This window comes from Amyelois transitella, chromosome 8 (genome assembly GCF_032362555.1).
Source record: "Amyelois transitella isolate CPQ chromosome 8, ilAmyTran1.1, whole genome shotgun sequence".
NCBI classification, from domain to species: Eukaryota; Metazoa; Arthropoda; class Insecta; order Lepidoptera; family Pyralidae; genus Amyelois; species Amyelois transitella.
The window spans coordinates 9,038,402-9,064,727 of record NC_083511.1 but is presented as its reverse complement, the minus strand read 5'-3'; the positions used below and the strand labels follow the sequence as shown (position 1 = coordinate 9,064,727).

Sequence of the window (26,326 nt, the reverse complement as noted above, 5' to 3'; positions counted from 1 at the left end):
ATCGCGATGTACATACATACATACATGAAATCACGCCTCTTTCCCGGAAGGGTAGGCAGAGACTACATCTTTCCACTTGCCACGATCTCTGCATACTTTCTTCGCTTCATCCACATTCATAATTTCATGCAAGCTCGGGGGTTTCGATGAAAAAAAAAATCGCGATGTGTCGATCATTCTTCTCACTATGTGTGAACCGCCATATATGTCTTCCATTAGAGTGGACATAGGTCGGCACTAGGGTAGCGGGGAGGTGGATTTTCCAAAACAATGAGCTTGGAACAACCCTCTATGCTATTTACATAATCCACACGACGCGAAGCCGCTAACAGCCTGCGAATAACATCGTCGATTGAGCAGTGTTTTGAATTTCTAGGATCCATCATTCTATTGAGCTGATGACGTATTAGACAGATTTAGATACAATAAGAATAAGACGAACGTACCTTGATCAAATCGGAGACATTCTAGCAAAAGGTTACGAGCTTGCATGAAGAGAGTTATGAATGTGGATGAAGCGAAAGAAGTGTGCAGGGATCGTGGCAAGTGGAAACATCTTGTCTCTGCCTACCCCTCCGGAAAGGAGGCGTGATTTATGTATCTATGTAGATACAATATAAACGGTAAAAGGTATTATAAAATTCTCAGAAAAACGCAAAATGATATAGGCAAGTAAAATACATTGTGACGATACTGATCGTAACGTGATGTTCGCATGCGATGCGTTGTCGTGTATGTGAACTAAGTTTAATTTAATTATAGTTAATTTTTAAGTTATTCTTATATGTTAAGAATAATTTACATAGTTACCAATGGAAATGTTTGGAGTAGAGTCAAATCTTCAATCCCACCATAGTAAGGTTACTTCTTAGATGTGGTTCCAAAAATGTACTAAGTGGTAATTTTTTTTGCGAAAAACTTTACAATTAATTTAAATGATTTCTTCCTTCCTTAGCTTTTTTTATCTAATAGGATAAGCTTTCTATGTTTGCTACAGTAATATTTTATTATTTTCATTTCAATAAAAAAGTCGTTATATTATAAGTATAAAATTTGATACAATTTAGTTCTCTATAATGATCATCAGGATCACGTTTTGCTAAGAACTTTGTGTTATCCTTGACAAAGACCTCCATTCAGTTTTACGACATCGTAAAAGGTTCCTCTGATCGATCGTATTGAGTCAGAAAACAAGTTAAGGTTTCCTATATATTGCCTACCTACGACTATTGCTGTTATATTATAAACACAATGTAAACTAAACATTCCGGTTATGAAAATAAAGTTTAGATTTATTTGATGTGGTGATACCTTACCCCGTTACACGCATGTAAGTTTGAACAGGTCAGACGGGAGTCGGTTCGTGTAAAAATTGTTAGTCCCGCTCCGTGTTTGAAAATGACCCTAGATTGGACAAGTCCGCTTTTAAGACAAAGATACTGCCGCGCGACTAGAAATACTCGAACAGGAGGAAATCTTTTACGAAAATATTCCTATTTCCAGAAGACATATGCAGGTTTAGGTTGATGAACCTGCCAGTCTACCTTCTATAGTTCAAAGGCGTTGCATCCACATAAAAGAGGTTCCTAAGATTCCAGCCCATGGCATTGAATGCATACCCTACGCAATAAGTGTCAAGAAATGACGGAAACCCTAATCCCCGCTACAAGTAACTGATCCTCTATAGGTAGGTCTTATAAATATACTTGTTAGGTTTAATTAACCTATAGGCTGGTCGATATATCGAGCTGAACGGACTGAAACTGAACTGAACTGAAAATAGGCCACGTTCACTAAGAAATGCTTTTTAGAAATTCCCGCGAGAACGGGAGACAACGGGATTTTTCGTATAACGCGGGCGGAGCCGGGGCAGTCTCTAGTATAATAAACGTTGTGACCCAATGAGCACGTCGAATGAACATCTCCTGGGGCAGCCATCCGTATGCAGTATCGACCGGGGTCTTTGACCTCGATACTTCGCGTAACGATACTTGTATCAAACCCACTTGTGAAAATCAACAGTAATGTTTGAAACTTTCTGAGGTATATGAAAATATGTTGAGTGTCAGGTACAAAGTCATAGTATGTAATAATAGATTAATAGTTATACTTTAAACGTATAGCTTGTTAGCACAGAATTATATAGTACCTATATACCTTCTAGCTTCCGAAGTTTGTGAGTATTTTCGCGTAAACTTACAGATAGAAAATTTATATGCGAGTGAAGCCGGAAGCCAAAGCTCAAAGTAAAGTCATAAGTATACCTTTTAAAAGTAAGGTAGTCACTAAATTTACATACATACATATGATCACGTCTTTATCCCTTACGGGGTAGACAGAGCCAACAGTCTTGAAAAGATTGATAGGCCACGTTCAGTTGTTGCGCTTAATGATAGAATTGAGATTCAAATAGTGACGGGTTGCTAGCCCATCGCCTAAAAGAAGAATCCCAAGTTTATAAGCCTATCCCTTAGTCGCCTTTTACGACATCCATGGGAACGAGATGGAGTGGTCCTATTCTTTTTTTTTTATTGATGCCGGGAACCACACGGCACTCACTCACTAAATTAAGTAGATTTTTTTTTACTCAACTGTGCGATGTAGCAGAATAATTTATTTTGGGCATTAGTTACTTTGGAATTGAAGAGATTTTGGCGATGGGTTCTTGAAATTTGATACAGGTAAGTAGGTACTAAGTTTTTCAGATTTACAAATCGAGCATCGGCATTGTTGAAAGCACTACAAAAATCGAAATTGCGTTGCCTAGGTACCCAGTGTGGGGTTGGGCCTCAGGGTTGGGCAGAACAAACAACGAAGGTGTCCTACTCTATAACCTTCCTGTCCGTAAGGGGGATAATAATAGCCGTTCTAAATATAAAACTTATTTATGTTCGGTCATCTCGAAAAAATTTAAAACCACTCATGTGAATACACATTCTCCCCTCTATTCAGGCACCAATTTAAGTAGACCTTTGTATGAACATACATAAAATATAATCACGTCTCTTTCCCGGAGGTGTAGGCAGAGTCTAAAGCTTTTCTCTCACAGATACATTAGGTTATTTTTCGCTCCACACACATTTGATTCTTACAGGAAAAAGACTAACACCGCCGGCCCAGCGGTCTAGGGGTGCACTTAAAGAGATTTCCCGAAATTCCCACGAGAACGGAAATTTAAACATACATATAATCACATTTATATCTCTAGCGGGGAAAACAGAGTCAACAGTCTAGAAATGACTGAAAGGCCACGTTCAGCTTCTGTCTCGGAAATTCTGTATGAGGCCTACCACTGCTCTATTGTTTTTGGAAACGTTGAGAATAAATGCCAGTTTTGGACGTCAAAATAATATCACTTCCACTGGATTTGAAAGAACGGGGGCGACACGAATGAATAAAACATCATCAACAACAGAATAGTATAATGAGACAAACAAATGAATAAAAACGGTTTCCCGTACCGGGAATCGAACCCGAGCCTCCTGGGTGAAAGCCAGGTATCCTAGCCACTAGACCATACGGGAGATACGTAGAATGTCAAAATTAATGTTTAAAACCTTATCTCCTAACAGAATTGTATTTCCATGGCAATAATCATAATTATATTTTGTTAGAGTAAATTTAAATATTTAATAAGTAGGTATGTACTTTTTTATACATAAACTTGGAAATATTTCTTTTTACAACAGATTATTATACGTTCAGTGCAGTTTTTAGTGCTGCCATCTAAGTATTATTAAGTCACATAATAAATACCTTCACGACTGGCAGTCTTTTAATTTTATTAGTTCAGCATTACTGTATAGATGTCGCTACAACGCCATATAAAATAGTTCATACTAAAATGCATAGATGGCGCTTTGCAAAAATTTGTTTTGTAGAGTAAATTATCAAATACGGCGGTGCTTTAATAGCGAAAAATTATTACCATGGAATCTTCCATGGTAATAATAATTTTTTGCTATAATAAAATTTTTATCCTTATAAATAAGAACGATACCAAATAAGAACGGTAGGTTACATAGATAAATACTTTATTATTTTATGGGAAACATTTTACAGTGCCGGCTGTGCCACCTGATGGGTAGGAAAAGAGAGTTTTGTCAGAGTTTTGCCCGCTGCTTTGTTTCAAATTCATTGCAATAGTTTCTGTTTGAAATAAGCCCACACATTCACAGACCATTTGTCATTTTCCTATTCATACTCGTACCTAATTATAACAAGAATAATTTCTCATTATTATCTATCGGTCAGTGTGGTCACCCAGTCCAGACGTGGTGGCCGTGGGCGGTCGCCATGGACCCTATAATAAGACGATTAGGGTTTACTTTTGCTAGTTAGCCATGGACATCATCAAAATTTGACGTAAGAACCTACAAATAAACTTGATAACCAATTGAGAACCAAAACCATAGTTTTGTTTTGTAAAACAGGGTGTCATATTTTTCAGCTGTTGACTGTACTTTTGTAGCGAGACGTTTATGGAGCAGAACCGACATCTTTGCTAAATATTGTATAAGTAAGTTTGCATGTTGAATATTGTATTAATAAAATGCTCCATTATGAGATAGAGTAAGTTTTTTAAACTTCCTATAGGCTAGATTTAGGCCTTCAAAAAGAGTGTCTGTATATAAGTATTCCTAACAGCTCTCCTCTAAATTATTCGACCTACTTATATGTAAATATGTATTTGAAATAACTTAATGTATTTATAAAACGTTTCATTTTCAGGTTCAAACAGCTGAAAAACAGTCTCGAAAAAACTGATATGCCACTATATCAGTTTTTTCGAGACTGTTGGCTCTGTCTACCCCGCAAGGGATGTAGATGTGATTATATATACTAATATCAAAATGATTTCACAATTTTTTCTATTAGCTGCAAAGCACTAAGCTAGAAAAAGATGCATTCCAGCTTCATCTTGATTTTATGAAAAACTTAGGTACGTCATGTCGCGATATAGAAAGAATTTTGTCTAGATTAGAACCTTTAATAAGAAACTCAAGGTAAAACTTGAATTTAAGCAATTCCTCCCTATCTCTGAATGTCACTTCCATGATTAAGATATTGAGCCATCCAGCAGTGCTGTGTGGTTCCCGGCACCAATACAAAAAATAATAGGACCACTCCATCTCTTTCCCATGGATGTCGTAAAAGGCGACTAAGGGATAGGCTTACAAACTTGGGATTCTTTTTAGGCGATGGGCTAGCAACCTGTCACTATTTGAATCTCAATTCTATCATTAAGCCAAATAGCTGAACGTGGCCATTCAGTCTTTTCAAGACTATTGGCTCTGTCTACCCCGCAAGGGATATAGACGTGACCATATGTATGTATGTATGTAGCCATCCAGCTAAGTAGTTTTGTGACTCTTTCTCCTATTGTTTTACCCAGTAGACTTAGTGTGTATGTGTGATAAAAAAACGCTGAATAAATATGAATATCTCTTTATTTTTAACAATAAACTCTAGACAGGAGGTATTTATCACTTAATTTACTATTGACTAGATAATTTTGCCACATACATTTTTAGGAATAGTAACACTGATCTATTAAGATTTATGAAGGTATAAAAGAAAAGCTGTCTTACAAGTAGAATATCTAATTTACATTAAAATTTTAAGCGTTTTTAAACTTGCAATAGATTTCTTTTAGGAAATATAACACTTTGTGTCATAAAATACTGCTAAGTAAGTCAACATTTTTGATACTACATAAATATTGAAATTTTTCGATAACCATATAATTGGTGTCTCAGTCAACAGTTGTCCAACAAAATCAGTCAATTTAGAAAATAAATTTTGAATTTATAAGGTAATATTTTATGCAAAAAATCATATTATTTCCTACAAATGATATGATACACCAGTAGTTACAGCAGATGGAAAATATTGCTTTGCAGCATGGAACAAAAGAGCTAAAGGCGTCTAATCTTAAGCCGATATCTATAGATATTGTAGATATATAGTCTAGATAGGATAGTCTGTCTTTGAGTGCACAAATTTTGATTGGTCAAAAGATAATATTAAATAGCTTTAACAATTATAAATAAATAAACTAATTGAATGACGTGAATAAAATATGGTTATTAATAATAAATGTGTTAAGCAAATTCCGAAGAACAAAAGTAAAGGTGTAGCCACAAAGAAAGTCTACAATATACTTTTACGATTCGAATGTATTCTATACTTTGCGCCCCATTGTACGAGTACACTTATGAACCAAATATCAATTCGCGCCCAGTGTCTACCAGTGTAAGCATAAAAATACATTTTAAGTAAATAATTAGGATCATTAACTACCGTAGAATATATCTAAATTCGAGCCAAAAGAAATTTCGTAGGGCACTATCATCAAAAAGATACTATATTTTGTTTGTTAAAATAAAAATATATATTACTACCTACATATTAGTTAAAACTCCAATGTAAATAAATTATTTTGATAATAAATTAGGTACCTTTAAATAGTGCAACAAAAAATATTAATTTTTGGCTCGGATTACAACTAAGATAAGTATGTTATAAAATAGACCTTATTATAGCACAAACTAAAAATATTAAATTAGATTGTATCTATACTAGTAGGATTTTGAATTGTAGACTAGATAATGAATACTGATAATAAATTAGGAACATCACTTAAACTAATAGAATGCTCTTTCTCTTCTATTTTGACATGGCATAAATGTAATCTTTCTTTTTCTTTCTTATTGGTTAACTTTCGAGTTCGCGAGACAGATGGGAGATAAGAAATTGCCTTAATCAAGCTGGTTAAAAACACCTACATCGTGCCAATGAAGATATAAAGTAAAAAAAAAGCACCATTGCTTTGTAAAAAAAAAAAATTGTGCACTACAAAAAACATATCCCATAGAAGGAAAGTTTCGCCTTTTGGGCTTAGTGGGCGTCCCTACGCCTCCTCCCAGGTCCACCGGCGTAGTTGGCAGCAGCCAGGCCCATCAGGTGCTTGGCTTGGAGCGCGCCGGAGTATCCACGGCTCAGTCCAAGGTCTAGGGCACGCTTCTCGCTGGAATTTTCAGAAAAACTTATGATCACATGTTACTACACTGTTTTGATACTCGCTATAGAAGCACAGTCAGCTAAGCGAGTTTCCCAAATTTATTGCGAACTCGCCCCTATTGTAACGAGATAGAGTACTCTCAAGTTTTGACGCGGTTGACCGTACGTTAACAACGATGTTGATGTTGTTGTTGAAATGCAACGCGCCATTGTTAAAGTAGACTTTTGAGAGTTATGTTTAAGTCAAACTAATCGCTGCTCTTATAATGGAGAAGACATTGTGGGGAAAACTACATATTTCAGTTAACTGAATGTGTTGCCACGATCCAAGTTGTGTAGATAGATTGTTGAAAAGGTCGTGTAGTTAAGACGGGGCTTGCTTAGTGTAATTACCTGACTTATCCACCCTTAAGTTGGGGTAGCTGGACCCCGGGTTTCTCTCCAGAGAATGCGCAACATGTATATATAAAGCCAACTTGTTTTTTTTTGTACTTTTTGATGAGTTTTTAAGGATATAAGGAAATTACAGAATAATTAATTTGAATTAAACATGAAGAGAGGTGAAAATCGTTATCATAATTAAAAAATAATGTGTAATTTTAATAATACTTATGTACTTCAGCGTAGGTACACTAAAATTTAGGCGACCACGACGCGCAACCGTGTACTATATCTACATATTTACAAATTCTCTTTTTATCTAAGTGCTATAAATCAGCTAAAACATTGACCATCATTTTCAAGACTTAATCAGTAAATAATGCGAAGCGGTATGCTAAAGCGTCCAAGTCATGCATTACATCAAAGCCATATGAAATTCCGCTGATTAATATGTAGGAACTCTTTAAAAACATGACATAAAAGACGAGGAACTTTCCCAATCTGCATAAAATAAACGAGCCAAGACTCCTGGGGTATTATTTATGAGAAATATACTCGTCATTAACATTGACTGATATTCTCAACTTAATAATGTTCTAGGAATTAATAGTGATTTAATGGGTATTATTGTGACTAACAAACATTTTATAGATAAAGATCTAGATAAGATACCAAAAATCTTTAACTTTTTCATACGAACAAAGGTTCGTTATAAAAAAGTTAAAGAAAATAAAAATTCTTCTTTACTAAATAAAAATTTTTGCATAGATTCTATAATAATCTATAAATACATAAAAAATAGAACTCAATTATCATATGAAGAGAAGTATCTACTCTCGATTCAATTCACCTAGGCACTTTATCGGCGTAACTAATAAGGATTTCTTGTACTTCAACTTACGCTTCCTAGATCTAATAATATAAGATCTTAGCTAAGCTGCTAAAAGAATGTACTCAAACATACCTGAGGTAATGGCCGAATTAAGACTTGCTAAGTTAATACCCTAATGTACATAGGCAACAGCTCAAAGTCTTAGCTAAGCCAGTTTGATAGAATTTTACAATTATTAAGATATTTCATAAAAAAGCTATGCACTACATTCTACATGTGAAATAACGACCATAACATACCTAGTAATGTCATCTTTAAAGCTGAAAAGAGATAAATTTTTAGACATAAATAAAATAGTGAAAACATCACACCGATTCATTAATCTACTTAAGGATATGAAAAAAAAACATTGAAATTTAAAAATAATTTACACAAAAAATTTAAAAACTTTCATAAACTTATTTATTGTGTTAATTTAAAGGGAACGTGCATTTTTGTGCATTTTAAAACAGAAAATATTTAAACATGCCAGATTGTCGTTGAATAAAAAAAATTGTTTTCTAAATAAATAATTTTAAGATTTCGAAAGTTTAACAGTCTTTAGAGAGCATTTGAGTATGTTTAATTTGGTTATGTTAGAAAAGTTTTGCAAGATAATTTTTTCGAAGTAAAAATATTCTATGTCATCAAATGTCTATTGTGGTACGTATAGGTGATACAACACACGAATTATTACAACTAGAAAGCTCTTTTCAAATTATATTTTTACTATATTTTAAAACGTCTGATAATTTTTTAAATGCATGAAAAGGCTAAATCGATTTTAATTTACGAGTACGTGTTATTGAAAAACGATAAAGATCCGAATTCGCGAGTTCAAAAAAGGGATATGATGGAAATAAAAGAAGACTCTTACTTTTCCATTTTGCGTTCGATCTGGATGAGGTTTCCGAGTCGGTTCAGCATGTCCATTATCTCTTCGGGCTCGTATTGGACATCGTCGCGGTAGTAGTTACTGGGACTGGAAATCATTGAGTCCATATTAAAAATTTAGAAAATTTAAATGGAAAGCTTTATGAACGCAAAAACAAAATGCGGGTAGCTGGGAGTGGAAAGATGAAAGGAGAAGAGATGTTAATCTTTTTCCCAAAATTCATTTACATCAGGATCGAAGAGCATTCAATCTGTAAATATACCTATTTAAATTCTAAATGCTTCAACTTAGTTCAAGTATTTCAACCGTTATCATCTGTTAAGCTTTTACGGCTAAACCGCTGACCAATTTTATTTCATATCTAACGTCCAAAAAAGCAAGTTCTACGTGAAGGAAATGTTGATATATTGGGAATGGGAATATTGGATGAACACGGTCATGGCTTCGGGAAAAAGTTAAATGTAAATTAATAAAATAAATTGACAATTAGAAGAAGAATAAGGTACCACTACCTGGGGAAGGCCGCCGCAGGGACGACCAGGAGAAGGGCGATGAGCACGCAGCATGCCAGCAGACAACTTGCTCGCACCATGCTGAAACAAAATTGTTATTGCTTTATTTGTAATTTGATGATTCGCGAATTGAAATTATTGTAGTTAAATTTACGGCATGATATGAAAAGATTTTTTCTGATTGGCCTGAATCTTGGACGATTATCTTTTTAAGTATTTATTGTAAAATATAGTATCATTGAGTAGTATCACGTAACACCAGTCTCATACTTACTTCGAGTCTAACTCAAACCTGTGTGATTTGTTCTGTTTATATTTATTTATTTATTTATTTTGGTAGGGAAAATGATTTTGGATGCAAATATTTAGCCGCCGTTTGAACCTACATATGTTTGAAATTTCAACGCAATCGTAAGAGCCTTGTTCGAAAACTCGAATAAAACCAATACTAGTACTATACGATTTTGTTTTTTCTTTACTGAGTCACGGGTCTAACACCCGGGATTTTTGAGAGGCTTATATGGGATCGTAGGTCCATCATGAAGTATGTTTACAAGCGTTTTTCAAAAATAGTTTATCCTCTTTTGTTTGTTATACTTTTTTTTTAATTTTGCATTAGTTAATTATTTACTCTTAGATGTAATCTTATCATAGATGCGAAGAGTCTACTACTGGACAGAGGCTCTCTTTCAGATATATATTTTTAACTTCTCGTGATTTTCGTGATTTTTTTATTGCTGTTGGATATAGACTTTATCTGCTTAATTATAAATGGTTAAATAACTGAATGTTTTTATTCTAATATCATAATAAAAATGTGGACAGCCTTTTGATTCAGGAGTATTACGTCAATCTATGGTTTCATTTATAATTCGATCAAAATCCCAAAGATATCCAGTAGCAATTACACATGACATGTACCCTTATTTCAATAAGAATATTGTCAAGTTTAATACCGTCCACATTGATTTGGGTCTGTGTCTGGATTGGCTGGATGAAATTGGATACGTTGGGGTTCTGTCATAAATATAAAAAAAATTCGTCAGATCGACCACAGCAATAGTTACTGATGTGGTCTTGAAAAGACTTATAGGCCACGTTCAGCTGCTCGGCTTATGATAGAATCCAAATAATGACAGGTTGCCAGCCCATTGCAAGAAGAATCGTTTCGCCAAGTTTATAAACCTGAGCAGTCTAATTTGGCATCAAACCACTGCTGTGTTTTTTGTTATTATGCTTGTTTCATAATAATAAGGCAAGGCACTTGGGTTTTGTTATTATTATTTATAGATATAAACCTTCCTCAGAAAGCTTCCAACATTTCAAACAGGAACAAAATCCGTCCAATTCTTCCGAGACAAGCGCATACATACACACAGAGACTTTATATTATGTATTGTTCTAAAATCATTGATTTTTATTTTGGCATTCGTCTTGGTCGGCAAATTAGTGAAGAGGACAAAGTCCACTTTTACCTAAGAGTTTAAACGGGGATTATATTCACAAAGTACGATAATGTTCTCAGATATTGGACATTCCCATAGATATATATGTATGCCCTGTGGTTCCCGGCACCAACACAAAAAAGAATAGGACCACTCCATCTCTTTCCCATGGATGTCGTAAAAGGCGACTAAGGGATAGGCTTACAAACTTGGGATTCTTTTTTAGGCGTTGGGTTAGTAGCCTGTCACTATTTGAATCTCAATTCTATCATTAAGCCAAAGAGCTGAACGTGGCCATTCAGTCTTTTCAAGACTGTTGGCTCTGTCTACCCCGCAAGGGATATAGACGTGACCATATGTATGTATGTATGTATATATGTATAAATCTATCTTTAGCCAAATAACTCAGAATATGAGATTAATACTATGCGCACATAAATCAACCATAAAATTCGATCGTAAAACTACAGTGACGTTACATCGGTGTATTACAACCTCCAATGTTGTTGCTAAACGACATATAGCAGCCCTATGTAAATTGTAAACCCTTTAGTTAATATGTTTACACGACCTTTTTTGTAGTATGCGAGAAACGAAGTGGTTGTATGTAGTATTTCACTAAATATATAACCTAGTTGAATTTAGAGTTCCAAAATTTCCGTCGGTCGTAAAAGTATATTATTTTGAGAGACTCAAGTTTAACGTTTACTTTCACGGGAAAATCATTGTTTTCACACACGTTTTCTTGGAAAAACCAACAAATTAATTATCTCGGTTTGATTTTCTGTTCTGTAACAAGAATTTTACCAGTTAGGTATGTTAGAAATATGAAATATGAAATAAATCATAAGTCATATGTCATTTATGTACGTACTGTACTTACATATATAGTGTTGAATTATTCCAGGTCCCAAACGGGACAACCAGAAGACTATTACTAATTATGTATGCTTATAAGGTCAAGTGCCGTGTGGTTCCGGGCACGAAGAGAAAAAAAAATAGGACTGCTCCATCTTTTTCCCAGGATGTCGTAAATGGCGATGAAGGGATAGGCTTTCAAACTTGGAATTCTTCTGATAGGCGATGGGCTAGCAACCTGTCACTAATTGAATCTCAATTCAATCATTAAGCCAAACTGCTACACGTGGCCTGTCCGCCTTTCAAGGCCACTGGCTCTGTCTACCCCGCAAGGGATATAGACGTGACCATATGTATGTATAAGGTCAAAAGTAAGTACTTGATTGCAGAAGCAAATAATGTTCAATTTTTAACGGATTTATGGATCAACAGGAAAAATATCATACTAAAGTATAAGTTATTCAAGAGTTAATGTTTCCCTGCCTTTCGTATAATCTTTTCATAAGAAAGATTACGCATTTTGTCTGTCTGTCTGAATATCACAAGTCACACCATATAAACCGCACATATTTCAATATTTTCTATTTTTTTTTATCGTAATTTTATCTTTTTATATTTAGGTGGTGTCCGTAGTTCCACAAATGTAAAACAAAAATTGCGTCAGGTAGAATCCATACCAAATTTAGTATCATGGCAGACCCTGGGCAACTCTTTGGAGATGTGAGGCTGTAGTTCATGCAACCTGAACTATAACCAGGAGGATTCATTCATTCATATAAACACGCCAACAGTCTTGAAAAACTGTAAGGCCACGTTCAGCTGGTTGGCTAAATGACAGAATTGAAATTCAAATAGTGACAGGTTGCTAACCTATCGCCTAAATGAAAAATTCCAAGTTTATAAGCCTATCCCTTAGTCGCCGTTTACGACATACATTGGAAAGAGACGGAGTGATCCTATTTTTTTTCATCAGAAGGATGTTTCGAGTTTCGGTTTTACGTCGTCTGTCAATTACTAAGTATAAAGAGTTTTATAAATATCAATGAGAAGCTGCGCCCGCGACTTCGTCCGCGTGGAATAGTTATTTTGGACATCATTAAAGCCGTCAAGGATGAATAATTTTCCCCATTTCTTTTTTACATTTTCCATTATTTCTTCGCTCCTTAAAGTAATAGCGTGATGTTATATAGTCTCACGCCTTCCTCGATAAATGGTCTAGGTATTCAACACAAAAAGAATTTTTACGAGTAAATTAGAACCAGTAGTTCTTGAGATTAGCGCGTTCAAACAAACAAACAAACTCTTCAGCTTTATAATATTAGTACAGATTAAACGGTGGACCATATAATTTTTCATAAGTTATTCAAATGAATGCAGTGTTGAATATTTACATGATAAACAAGCAAGCCATATTGAGCTGTAGCCGGCCGCAATCGGATCACTTCGCTTGAGCTGTGCTCACCGCTATTGAAAAGCGGATAGTGGAGGCTCGTTTGAACTACTTGCTTTAATACTTAATTGAAAGTAAGTTTAAACAAGTATCATATAAATTTTACCCGTAATTTAGAGTAAGACATTTCTTGTCTGGAAATCTCGTAGCAGTGGAGACTTAGTAAAAAAAAATATCGGTATGTTTAAAATTAGGTCTCAGTTAATGTTTATGAGATATATCTTAGCATTTATTACCAGTAATGTATAAAAGCTTTTTTATTATGAATGACGTGTGATAAAAGAGTAACTTATATAGTTAAGTTAAACTGGCTAACTATCTCATATTAACAGTGAAATAAGAAGTAACGAAGAAAAAGAATTTTTAAGATAAGTGAAGGTTAAAATAGCATACATGCCTTTACAGAACAGTGGAAACTATACGCCGAGATATCATTTTACAAATTTATTTACCCAATCTTTTCTCTAACCTTTCCTGTTTTCGATGGCACTGTTGTAACGTGATATCATGTTATAACCGAGATAAAAGGATAAAACGATACTTGGTCTACACCGTTGAAATTTTCAAATATTTTTACCTCTCTTTCAGTTTTAATTTTCTGTATATTTTTTTTACTATGTACTTTTCCATATTCAAATAAACTTTTAAATCATATTGATAAGGGACAATCATCGCAAATGAAAGAAAATAGTTTTACCAACTCCCACTTTGCTGGAAATTTGATTTTAAAGAACTTCGAGAAATAGAGGCCATTTAGAATTAACTAGAGGTAAATCGTTTTACTCTTACCTAATGCAAGATGCTGTCTAAATGCTCCTGCACTGGCACAGTCCAAAGCCGAGTTATGTAAGTTTAACTTTGAAAAGAGAATATTGACATGAAAATCATACGAATAAATCCAAGAAAAGGCAAATGTTGACGAAAATAACTTAAACATAGTTAAAGTACTTTAAAAAAGTGATAATGTTAAAGTATTAGATAAATACGTAAGTCTAGTAGGTATTTAATTTATGAATTAGTAGCAGAAGTCTGTTATTGTGTGGTTTGGAAGCGGCAGACGCCTTGGAAGCGGCAGTAAACTTAGTTTTTAAGTAATTTATTTGACGTCAACCAAGTTGTTAAACCATACGACAATTATTAAGCGATATAATAGTATCCTATAATAATGAATAAAAAATTTTGAATTTTGATTTTGAAATTTTGAATTTTTGGTTTGCAGCAAAGTGGAATAAGACAATTACTATTTGTCACTGTCAATGTTGTAATCAATAACTTAGGACGCTTAAAATTATTGTATATACTTTTGTAAAATTCACGAGGCATGTTTTCAAGTAATCAACCAAATGCAAAAATGTCCAATAATTTTCGTTTTAACAGCATGTAAGTGATGATACATTTATTTAAACAATTAAAGCTTTAAGGACTCTTGAGTTTTGAAACAATTATTGAAGAAAAGGAGCGAAAATAATGCCGTCTTTGTCCAGTACAGTAATGAAAATCAGAATCAATAAAACTTCCTTAGTTGCCTATCAGGACCTTTTTGTTGAAAAACAGGAATTTGTCGTCAACATATTATAACAAAAACAGTGGGCAAAAGAATCACAAAATTCCTGATCACAAAAGCAGGATGTTTGCAGGAAATTCGGCGTTTACAAATAAGGGATCAATGTTGAGAAGTAGGGCCGATAAGAACGGATGACACGATATGGTTACGTATAAAAAGTGAAATTTACTATTTCTATTTGAATGTGGAGATCAAGCTTGAAGTTTCTACATTTTTTTAATAAACATTTTATATATTCTTTAGTACTTTTGTTTAGAAATGTGTTATAGCCTCTGAACATTCAATCTTACAACTGGTAGTTTACTTTTATAATTTAAAATACTTTATTGATTGTTATGTCTGTGCCTACCCCTAAGGGAATGAAGCGTGATTTCAAAATTATCTTTTGATGATTTGTATTTGTAAAATGTTTAATAATTATAGTTTAGGAATTAGTTATTTTATTACTTTATTCCAATGATGTTATTTGAGTATAATGTTTCAAGTTAAGTTTAGGTAACTCCTACAGTAACTTCTAATTCTACAATACTAAAATAGATACAAGTGCTGTAAAATTTTATGTCATGTATCAGTCTGTCTGTCATGTTATGTTATATATTACTGAGATTCCATTAGAAAAGTCATACCTACCTTTATTCAAAATAAGGAAGAGTTTAATCCATCCCATTATAGAAAGCCTTTTGGATTTTCTTCGAATCTTTTCCATATACATATTTAGCTTCATTTTTCAAATCATTTGATTATCAAAGTATTAAATGGGAAATGATTTGTATGATTTTATAATGAATATGAACAGAATTGTTGTAACGAGTACATAACCACATTCAAATGTTCTTTGTAAAGTTAAAGACTACGTACAAAGGAGTCGTGTGACTTGTTTCAAGGAGAACGAGGGAATTTCAACAACTTGTAACATTATTATATTGTTATTACGAGCATGAAAGGACACGAGTTTTGGGTATGCAACAATTAATATGACATTGTTAAAAAAACATTAACTTATCGCACATGGAAATTAACCACAAACGATGGAAAAAATAAAAAATCCTTGAATCTAAAATTTAAGTGACAAAGACTGAAAATTTTCATGACAGTGAATCGCAACCAGAAATCAAGTTTATTGATAAGAGAATTATGTGGTTCAACATTTGATGCGAAAAGAAGCTGATACAATCTCATATCATTAATTTTATGAAACGCAAAAAAGGTTGCTGTCCGGATTTCATAAAGCTTGCCATAAAAAGCTACGCATTCACGGGATGGCTTCGATCATCTATTTATCATTTTTTTATATTCGGAGGAGGGCAAAAAAGTTTATTGACATGGCATTTCTTTACAGTGGCAAAGTGCAGTGAACAATTTTCGTAAATATATAAACCCAAAACATATATTCGACACATAGGATGGTTATATGAAGTTCTTATTTCCAAAAAAAATAATTTGAATCTCTATTGAAAGTTTCGAATAGTAATATATAACATTACTGGGATATAGTTAGAGTTTTGGAAAAAAAACTTACATGATTCTATCAAGCGTTCAACACAAAAGCTCCTCAGCAAATAGCCATAAAGTTCGTCTGACACTGGTATAAACTTATTGTCGCTTATCATATGTGACCATGCGTTATATTGACACTACTCTTCGATTAAACTAATTACTGAGATTCAAAGTGCGCCGATAAAATGTAACATGTATCAGATTTTGTGATAGGGCCCACTCACATTACGACGAAACGACTTGACGCAAAAGAGATCCGGCAGATGACGTCATCAGATTTCACACGGAAACTAATTTTAACTATTGATAATCAGCATTGATTACAGATTGGACAAAATAAATCTGAATCATATTCAATGCGAAAAGATGTAGCAATATTAAATAATTTTGCACTAGGAAAATGTTAAATTCGATAAATTCGTATGTAAAAGATTTTTGATAGGCTTCAAAATATGACTATCTTTAATTTTTCATCTTTTCCAATGACAATTTCAACTCTGTAGTAAAACACTGCATATAAGCGTATATAACTTAAACATTACACATATAACACAAATCACGCCAGCTGAAGCAATGTCAATAATATAAATTTTATTATTGAATCAAAGAGATCTCACCGCTTCGCTGGGTGAGAGACCTTATCATATTTCTGTGGTGACAAAGGACGCCTACGCAGGTTTTCCCATTCATTCATATTCACATGAACATCTCAGATAAGAGATTGTCAAGTGTAATGCGATGAATGGTGAGGTTTTCCACGTGGTGGTGGTAATCGTAATCATAAGTGCACTTTGTAATTATGATTATTGGGAAAATATTAAATGAATAATTTAGTTTAAATATAGTTCCGTTAATGTTAATGTTATCCCCTTGACTTTCCCCCCCACGGAAATTTCGGTACTTATTATACCTACATGCCAGCCTCTTAACTCAGCGATTTAGGCTGTGTGTTGATATGTCAGTTAAGCCGTCTGTATCCTTTTGTATTGATTAATAAAGATAAAAAAAATTGCGTTAAAAATAGAACTGTTCAAATATTATCATTTATGCACGTAACATCACGTCATTTACTTCCTCTTCCATACAAAATATTATGAAACCCGAATTCTGGTTGATCTTACAGTCACTTTATTTTAAACACGGCGAAGTAATTTGGTAAAGTTTAATTACGTGGACTGACTACCAGAATCTAAAATTTCTTGGGAAGATATAATGCACAATAGTTGTTCTCTGGTAACCTCGTTTAATTACCTCTAGAGTAAATTTATTGCTTCCGAAATGTAATTCTGTAAATAAATCTATGACAAAACTATATAATAAACTTAAACAAAATAATTTATACACTCCTATGTTATATACTGTTGTTGTTCATAAACAAATAACTTTCGGAAAATACAAAACCTATTTCAAGGTTTGAAAAAAAAGGTGATTACCCATTGAAATCGGGATATATAATACCGATAATTGTATGATTACCAAATCATTTAACGCGACGCAACAATTTTACCATTATAACATAACCTTGAAACCGGTCTATTTAAGTGCACAAAACAGAAACTAGATCCTACATTTTCCTTCAATAGTGACACGCAAGGTGATACGGCGATAATACAAAGTGCACTTTGTCCACATATTGCACATGTAGACGTTGTTTTGCCTTGTTAAGCCACTACCTAGTTGCACTGGTAGAGACTTGTGTTCAGCCACTGAGAATATTCTAAGCACGTGAAAACATTGAACGTTCACTCGGAACTGTCATTTCAAAATTCTTTAATGGTGAAAGTTTTCGGGTCTATGAATGGGTGTCATCTCTAATATCACGATTGTATTTAATTAAACGAACAATTTTGGTAGTATAATTAATTTAAACGTTTACTTCTTAAATTCATTATAAGTGCATTCATTTATTGTGTATGGCAAGTGAATTTTAAATATTTTCTTATCATTAATGGCAAATAAATTTTATAAAATGTAGGTATTATACAGTGCCCATTAGTTTTAAAACTTTTTTTAAAGTATTATATTGTATAACTATACAATTTGCGTCGCTAAGATTTTAGATTTTCTACAAAGAATATAATATATACGTATAAATTTTCAACGTATTTTGTACATACAAAGTTGTTTGCCTTACGTAAGATTCGTTAAGCTCTCTTTCACTTACCAAGCTTCCCTGCAGCTTTGACATAAGCTTCCTAATACGGCACGCTCTAAAAGCTTTGACGGAACCAGTTTTTATTTAACTACTTATTACAGATTAGTTAAAAAAAAATTTTTATTTAATTTCATCTTAGGAATTTGGAGGTGGACAATAATATAGTCATTCCGGGTGATTTAGGCCAAGAGGAAGAAGAAAAATTAATTAACATTTGGAAGAAATTAAGTGGGTAGTCACTAAATTTCTTCCAAATATCGAAGGAGGCTACTAAAGGCAAATTTAAACAAAAAAAATATCGATCGGTAAATCTTTTCCAAAAAAGAAAGTAAAATAAGTAGACAAATAGTAAATGCGTTTAAAATTATCTCAAAATGTTAAAATGAAGTAAATATTAATAAGATTTGAAATATGTTACCAGAAACAGTTATTTTCCCTCAAATTTAATATTTGATTACGTTGTTGATAAAATATTCAATGAATTTTCAGCTTATGCAGCTAAGGAATAATATTGAGAATTAAAATAGAGACAGTCATGTCATTCGAAAATTAGGAATATCTTTTAAAATAAAGTTTCTTTTAAATAATCAACAAACACCCTTTCAGCTACCTCCTCTATTCTCTCTGCCTGTTAGTTTGGTCCAAAGTTATGTCCACAAATTGGCATTGTATAACAGGATATGCAGACGACAGTTCATCAGAGCGTTTGCAATGTAAATTTAGTTTCAGAGTCAAACCGGCAATATGATCTTCAATCAGAACAGTCTCTGCGAGTTTGAAGATTTTAAAGTACCATTTTTGAAGTGAAATTTAAATTAATATTTTTATATAGGTATATAAATATGGTATAAATGTAAATACAATTAAACCTAATCTAAAAATAAATATTATAATGTCTCCTAACTCATGATGTCTCCTAACTCATGATAAAAAAAGCAAAAGTATATATTTTTTACCTGTATGTTAATTATGAATGTTATATTCTAAGTATAATTTAATATTGTGAAGTTGACGTTGTTAAAGAAAATGCTGCAGTGCAGTTTGTTACCGCTTCTTCTGCACTGACGCCTTGGAAGCGGCAGTAAACTTAGTTTTTAAGTAATATATTTGACGTCAACCAAGTTGTTAAACCATACGACAATTATTAAGCGATATAATAATATCCTATAATAATGAATAAAAAAATTTTGAATTTTTTTTTTTTTTTGAATGGAGAGATTAATATGGAATTTCGCAATTATATTGGTAGAAATATAGTAAAAAGGACAAAGGTTGACATACATATCTCCATGAAATTGTGGCTCCCGTGGTATTTGCGATAAAGGTCTCTTAATAGGTACATGCTAGCCGAGCCACGGGATTTTTTTTATATAAGCTATAATTATAGTCAATAAGCTATACTTATAGCTTATTGAATAGTAGAGGAGATAATGTGGTCGTCGTCAGGAATTGAACCCAACATATGGGCTAGGAGAGTTGTATAATTATCTACTTGCAGGGATTACTGGTCTTCCCACTTTCCACGATACGAGAGTCATCTAAACAAAATTAATTCTTCGTGTTAACGCAAATTCCTATTCACGAGAGCACTGTATTCAGACCATTAAGACATAACAATATGCTTATGCAAGTAACCGACAATGCGATACAATGGAGTCTTGGAATGTTTTTATGGGAATGCTATTCAAAGTATTATAGTGGGCTTTAGTGGAAAGCCACTTTGCTGAATACGCAATACAGCGATTATATGTAAACATCGATTTTGTATATTTGAAATTTGATTAGGGTACGGCCACCAGTAGTCAGCCCCGCACCAGTGGTCAGCCTTTTCCGGCTAATATCCTATAAGAATAGCGTTCTATTGCAAATAATCCAATCAGGTCACTTTTGAAAAAGGCCTTGGCTTCTTGTTGGTCAGTTCGGAAGATCAGAATGACGCCACGCGGTTGCAAGAAATAGTATTCGGGTTCCATTTCAACGTTGTCACTTTGCGAGTGAAGAGGCGGCGTGCGCGCCAAAATTTTCTTAGTGGGAGGTGTCCGAGAAGAAGGTGAGTTATTGTGATTTCTTATTAACTTTTATATCATGTCTTATAAAAATATACTCGATGTACATTTTTCACGTCAAAATCAAATAAGTAATATAACAGTTTCTTTATAGTTATTTAAATAATGAGGTGGCTGACTACTGGGTATACGTTTCTTTTACCTTATCCAGTGTTCAGCCACCCCCGGCTGAGTACTGGAATTTACGCATATTTTTAAATTAAAGTCTTATTGGTATCATTTTAAAGTCTGAAATTCACATTTTAATTTAGTATAAACATGCCATTCAACATTTCATCAAAAATCCAGTAGTCGGCCGCCTAACTAGTTTTGTTTAAACCACGGCGGAGTACTGGGAAGGGTGAATCCAGTGTTCAGCCATTCGTAACTCACGCTGCTTAATTTATCGATTTATTTAATAAGCCCTTAAATACTAAGTATTTCCTTAATTTGTTGGTATTGTTTATTTTTTGCAGTTCCATATGTCTCTTTCGAGACCCATATTACAATACCCCGAAGAGAAAGTTACTCAAGCTTTAGACGCTATTAGAAATGGCATGTCTATTAGAGAAGCTAGTAGAAACTATGGGGTTCCTCGAGGCACAATTCAAGATAGACTTCATCTACGATAACAACCCTCCGATGTCAAGAAGTGAACCGACGTATTACCAAAAACCTAAGACTTATTCTGTGATACTCATTCGATCACCGAAAGTATCACCTTTTGTTCGAAAGCATCTCATTATTCCGTCACCTATAAAGAAAACCGCATCTCCTAGAGTAATGAACAGAATTGGAGCAATATCGTCTGAAGAATGGAGGCAATTTGAAATTATGAAAGAGGCTGAGAAACAAAAAAAAAAGAAACATGCCATTGAAGAAAGAAAGTTACAGAGAAAGAAAAATAAAGAAGAAAAGCAAAAGCAGAAAAATGAAACCAAGAAAAATAAAGCTGTGAATTCTATCATACGTAAAGTGAAAGGACTTAATACAAAAAAGAAAATTGATGACTCTGATCCAGAATTCATTATGAAAAGTATTAAAAAAAGAAAATTAAACGATATGAAAGAAAGAAAAGGAGAAGAAGCAGAGCAGACTAACTGTGATCCAGAGAAAGCTAAACCAAATAAGATTAAAATCCTCAGTGATGTAGTCATAACACCTGGAACTCCTGTGAAAGAAACTAATAAAGAAAATTTAGTTCTGAAAAAAATGGTTAATCGTAGAGAAACCTTTAGAAATGAAGAAGAACTTCAGAATTTTTTAAATAGTGATTTTAATGATGAATAAGTTGATAATGGTTCTTGTGATATTAGAGTACCTACTCAGGCCTTATTATTTAATTAATTTGATTAAGTTCCTACATAATTAAGCTTAAAACAATCGATCTCAGGAGAGGCTGACTACTGGTAGCTACATGGCCGAGTGCTGGCTTGTGCCGGCTGAGTACTGGGGAAAAGTGCCTTATTTTGATAAATATTTTATTTTCCATACTTATTAAGCAAAATTATGTTATTTGTTAATTGCTTATCAAAGTTTAATAAATGATTAAGTATATAAGTACAAAAGGTTTTTTATTACTATTTTCAATAATTTTCTATACATATTTAAATTTACACTTTTCGCTAAAAGGCTGACTACTGGTACCCGTACCCTATGTACTTAACATTTTGCACGTACGAGTGAAATTTAAAAACGTGTTTTCTATATTGATTTCATGTTTTTATCTATGATAAGGTATTATTTTTATTTCTATACATACATATGGTCACGTCTATATCACTTGTAGGGTAGACAGAGCCAACAGTCTTGAAAAGACTGATAGGTCACGTTCAGCTATTTGGCTTCATTCAATAGTGATAGAAATTGGGACACTTCAATAAAGTGTTATTCACATATCAATATTTCATTCTAAAATAAGAATATGCTTACCTAAGTATTCTAATTTATTTTTTTATTAATCAGTTCATGATCTTCACACCGAAATCATAGGTATAGTATGTATTTATTTTGCTTCATGTGAATTACCACAGTTATGCCATCTGGTAAACGTTTCATAATTTATTTTGGCAACCGACGTCAAAAATTATTTTCGTTTTGTGTAATTTGACAACATACTATATCATTCAGACAATTACAAGTTTACATTATTATGAGACAGTATAAAGTTCACGAAAAATGTAGGAAGTGAAAATAAAACAAACGTTGTTGGGTCTTGTTCTCCCCGCGGTATTGAATCAACCTTAGATTTTATTATAGAGGAAAATACTTGACGGAAATGTTTCGTTGTGCGAATTTACGGTAAAAGAAAAATTGTACAGTTCTGTTTTAAAAATATCTAAATAAATGAAACTTAAAATACATAAAACATACTATATATATATAACATACTATACTATTGGGACGTCCTGGCGAAAGATCAGGCCAAGAGTCCCTAAACTAGTTTGCATGAAGAGAGTTATGAATGCGAATAGAGCTAAAGAAGTATGCCGGGATCGTGGCAAGAGTAAAGAGGCAGTCACTGCCTACCTTTGAAAGAGGCGTGATTTTATGTATTTGTTAAAAAAGGTAGATACATCTTTCAACCTGCGACGATCCCTGTGTAACTATTGGTTTGGTCGCCTTTAACAACATCCAAGGGAAAGAGATGGAGTGGTCCTATTATAAAGTCTCGAGCTCCAAATGGCACTTTAACGGCACACAAAATTATATTTCAATACACATCAAGAATATATATTCTTTCGTACACATTCTAAGTTTGGATAATTATGAAGTTTATGTTATTAAAGAAAACGCTGCAGTACAGTTTGTTACCGCTTTTTCTGCGCTGACGTTTTGGAAGCGTCAGTAAACTTAGTTTTAAGTAATTTATTTGACGCCAACAATTATTAAATGATGTTGAAATGTCCCAAAATAAAATTTTGAATTTGTATAATTTACAAAGATGAAATCTTGTCGAGTAATTTTTCAATAAGGATATAATCTATCCCACAAGAAACATAAATGGTGAAGAAAGCCGAAGTAAGAAACTTGTAAGATTAATGGACCAATTTGAATGAGTTATCCTGGTACCTACTCAGGTAATGGGATAATTTGGTCCACCGGTTTAACTGTGGCAGTTTATTTATAAACAACACACATACACACAGTTTTTTCTGTACTCGTATATATAATTATGTGTTCATATTAATGTTTTGTTGTACAAGAAAGGGCAAAAGTAACAAAAACAGCAGAGAAAACATAAATACATATAATCACGTCTTGCGGGGTAGACAGAGCCAACAGTCTTGAAAAGACTGATAAGCCACGTTCAGCTATTTCGCTTTAAGATAGAATTGAGTTTCAAATAGTGACAGGTTACAAGAGTGGACCTATTCTTTTTTATATTGGTGCCGGGAACCACACTGCATACACACAGCAGAGAAGTTATGTTTAAAGAAGAAGAGTTTGTTTCTCTCCTACCAAACCAGTATGAGAGCAACCTATCATACTCATTCAATGTAAGTTATAAGTAAATTAATATTAAACTTATCAATACCAAACTTACAAGTAAAGCAACTATGAGCCAATTTATCTTCGTATTGTAACTTGATGTTAATAAATTCCGGCTTCGACTAAGAATTACTGCACTTACAACTTTTTGTGCAGTTTGCCGCGAACTCTGGCTGAATTAACTTTTCTTACAATATTTATTAACACCTAACGTTAAACGTTCTTGTGATTTAAAAACAATTGATACGAAAGGCAGTGCAACTTTTTTGTGAGTATCATAATTTTAAATCATTAATATTTTTATTTTTATTCTCTTGCCAGTGTTATTTATATATTCCCTAATCAAATAACTAGTTCTCATATAACAACTTAGAAGATAAATAAATATAATCACGTCTTTATACATACGGAGTGGACAGAACCATTAGTCTTAAGCTTTAAATAGGCCACGTTTAGCTGGATGCCAATACAATGGAATTGCTCTCATATAAACCATTGTCAAAAAAGTACAAACATATGTTTGAATATTAAACACAGAGTTTATACTGTAAATCCTGAAACAAATCTGAAACAATTTGGGCGCAATCTCGAAACACATAAACCTTGTAATCCACAAACAGCGGTATTAACAAATTCATTACTGCCTCAAACACTGAAATAAAACCAGCCATGCTCTCCGTTTATAACTGTTGCAGTTAAATCGATGTAAAAATAAATTTATATTGCCCACTTAACACAATTTCATTCTATACCAAAAAACAACTAACTTACTTTTATTTAGTAATTTATATTAAACTTTTAAATAAAATCAGCAGACATTTATTAATTTTAACTTATTGCATTTGACTTCATAAAACTGAATTAATATTATGGCCTTTACAACTTAAACACTAGTAATAAAATAAAAAGTATTGTATACTCGAAAAAAATACATTGTATCTACTGAATCTGTCTTGCGAAATAATAATCATAAACATTTAAAAATATATTAGTAGCCGTACGGCCTAAAGAAATCTATATAATAACTTCCATGATACAAACCTCAAAACAAACAAAAGCAGAAGACGATTGAATTCCGATAAAGTCTCCCTTGTCAGCCACAATACTGGTTAGAACAACGTTTCCCTCATTGTTATGGTGCATGGAACGATATATATTTTCTTAGTTTAAAATGTATGAATTTGAAACAAAATACCAATTATTATTATTTTTATTGAGAACCCAATATTCTTCTCTTATTGCACACTAGACAGAATCTTCATGTGCGGTGTGGTTCCCGGCACCAATACAAAAAAGAATAGGACCACTCCATCTCTTTCCCATTCATGTCGTAAAAGGCGACTAAGGGATCGGTTTACAAACTTGGGATTCATTTTTAGGCGATGGGCTAGCAACCTGTCACTATTTGAATCTCAATTCTATCATTAAACCAAATAGCTGAACGTGGCCATTCAGTCTTTTTAAGACTGTTGGCTCTGTCTACCCTGCAAGGGATATAGACGAGACCATATGTATGTATGTATGCAGAATCTTCATTGTTAGAAACGATACGATATACGATAGTCAATCAGCCAGGGTCCTCCTTAGTAAATAAAGATTTGAGTGTGTTTCACCTTAAATCTTAATGTCATGAAACAATTGAACATAATATCGACCGATTTATGATGAATTGCCATACGAGGACAAATGAAAATAAGTAAAAAGTCCACGAGAAAAACCTCAGAAGAACAAAGTCACAAGTGAAAGCTAGTCTTGTCGATGGAAGAGTAAGTAATAAGAAATGTTTTCTTCGTAACGTAAAATGAGTAGAAAAAATATGGAATACTGATTTTATTTCAGTCCAATCAAAATGAAGATAAGCCATTTCTAATGAAATTTTAAATGTGGGCTCGTTTGATACGTTTTTCAATTTAATCTCGACACCGCATATTTTTAATCTGTGGGAAAGTCTGGATTGATAAAGTATACAGATTAAAACGAAATATTTATACGAGTGTCAGTCAGTGTTACTCGCATGAAAAAAAGATAATAAGTAAATATTTTTTTTAAATCCTCAAAAAGTTATTGCCGCCGCCAACCGTAAACCATGGATGTCGTAAAAAGCGACTAAGGGATAGCCTTGTATACTTGGGATTCTT

At 33.3% G+C, this 26,326-nt stretch overlaps 2 protein-coding genes and 1 non-coding gene across 5 annotated transcripts in view; 1 reads left to right on the top strand and 2 right to left on the bottom strand.

The window, feature by feature from the left end:
- Positions 1-3,452: 3,452 nt before the first annotated feature.
- On the bottom strand, positions 3,453-3,524 carry Trnae-uuc (transfer RNA glutamic acid (anticodon UUC)). The gene has a single exon. It is a non-coding gene; the product is annotated as a tRNA-Glu (tRNA).
- Positions 3,525-5,432: 1,908 nt separating this feature from the next.
- LOC106135551 (diuretic hormone class 2) overlaps positions 5,433-26,326 on the bottom strand; it is a 58,983-nt gene continuing 38,089 nt past the window's right edge. Inside the window, exons 1-5 of one of the 3 annotated variants that reach the window (XM_013335901.2) lie at positions 16,519-16,635; positions 9,680-9,763; positions 9,153-9,257; positions 8,536-8,556; positions 5,433-7,030 (exon numbers count right to left, since the gene is read on the bottom strand). In XM_013335901.2, the coding sequence (XP_013191355.1) occupies positions 6,901-7,030; positions 8,536-8,556; positions 9,153-9,257; positions 9,680-9,762 (339 nt within the window). In that variant the 5' untranslated portion in view covers position 9,763; positions 16,519-16,635 and the 3' untranslated portion in view covers positions 5,433-6,900. Of the gene's footprint in view, positions 7,031-8,535; positions 8,557-9,152; positions 9,258-9,679; positions 9,764-16,518; positions 16,636-26,326 lie in introns of those variants that run through there. The other 2 variants (XM_013335909.2, XM_060945419.1) reach the window with 2 other exon arrangements.
- LOC132901998 (uncharacterized) lies at positions 20,638-22,354 on the top strand. The gene is made up of 2 exons (XM_060945485.1): positions 20,638-20,701; positions 21,173-22,354. The coding sequence occupies exon 2, from the start codon at positions 21,249-21,251 to the stop codon at positions 21,984-21,986; it is 738 nt and encodes a 245-aa protein (XP_060801468.1). The 5' UTR covers positions 20,638-20,701; positions 21,173-21,248; the 3' UTR covers positions 21,987-22,354.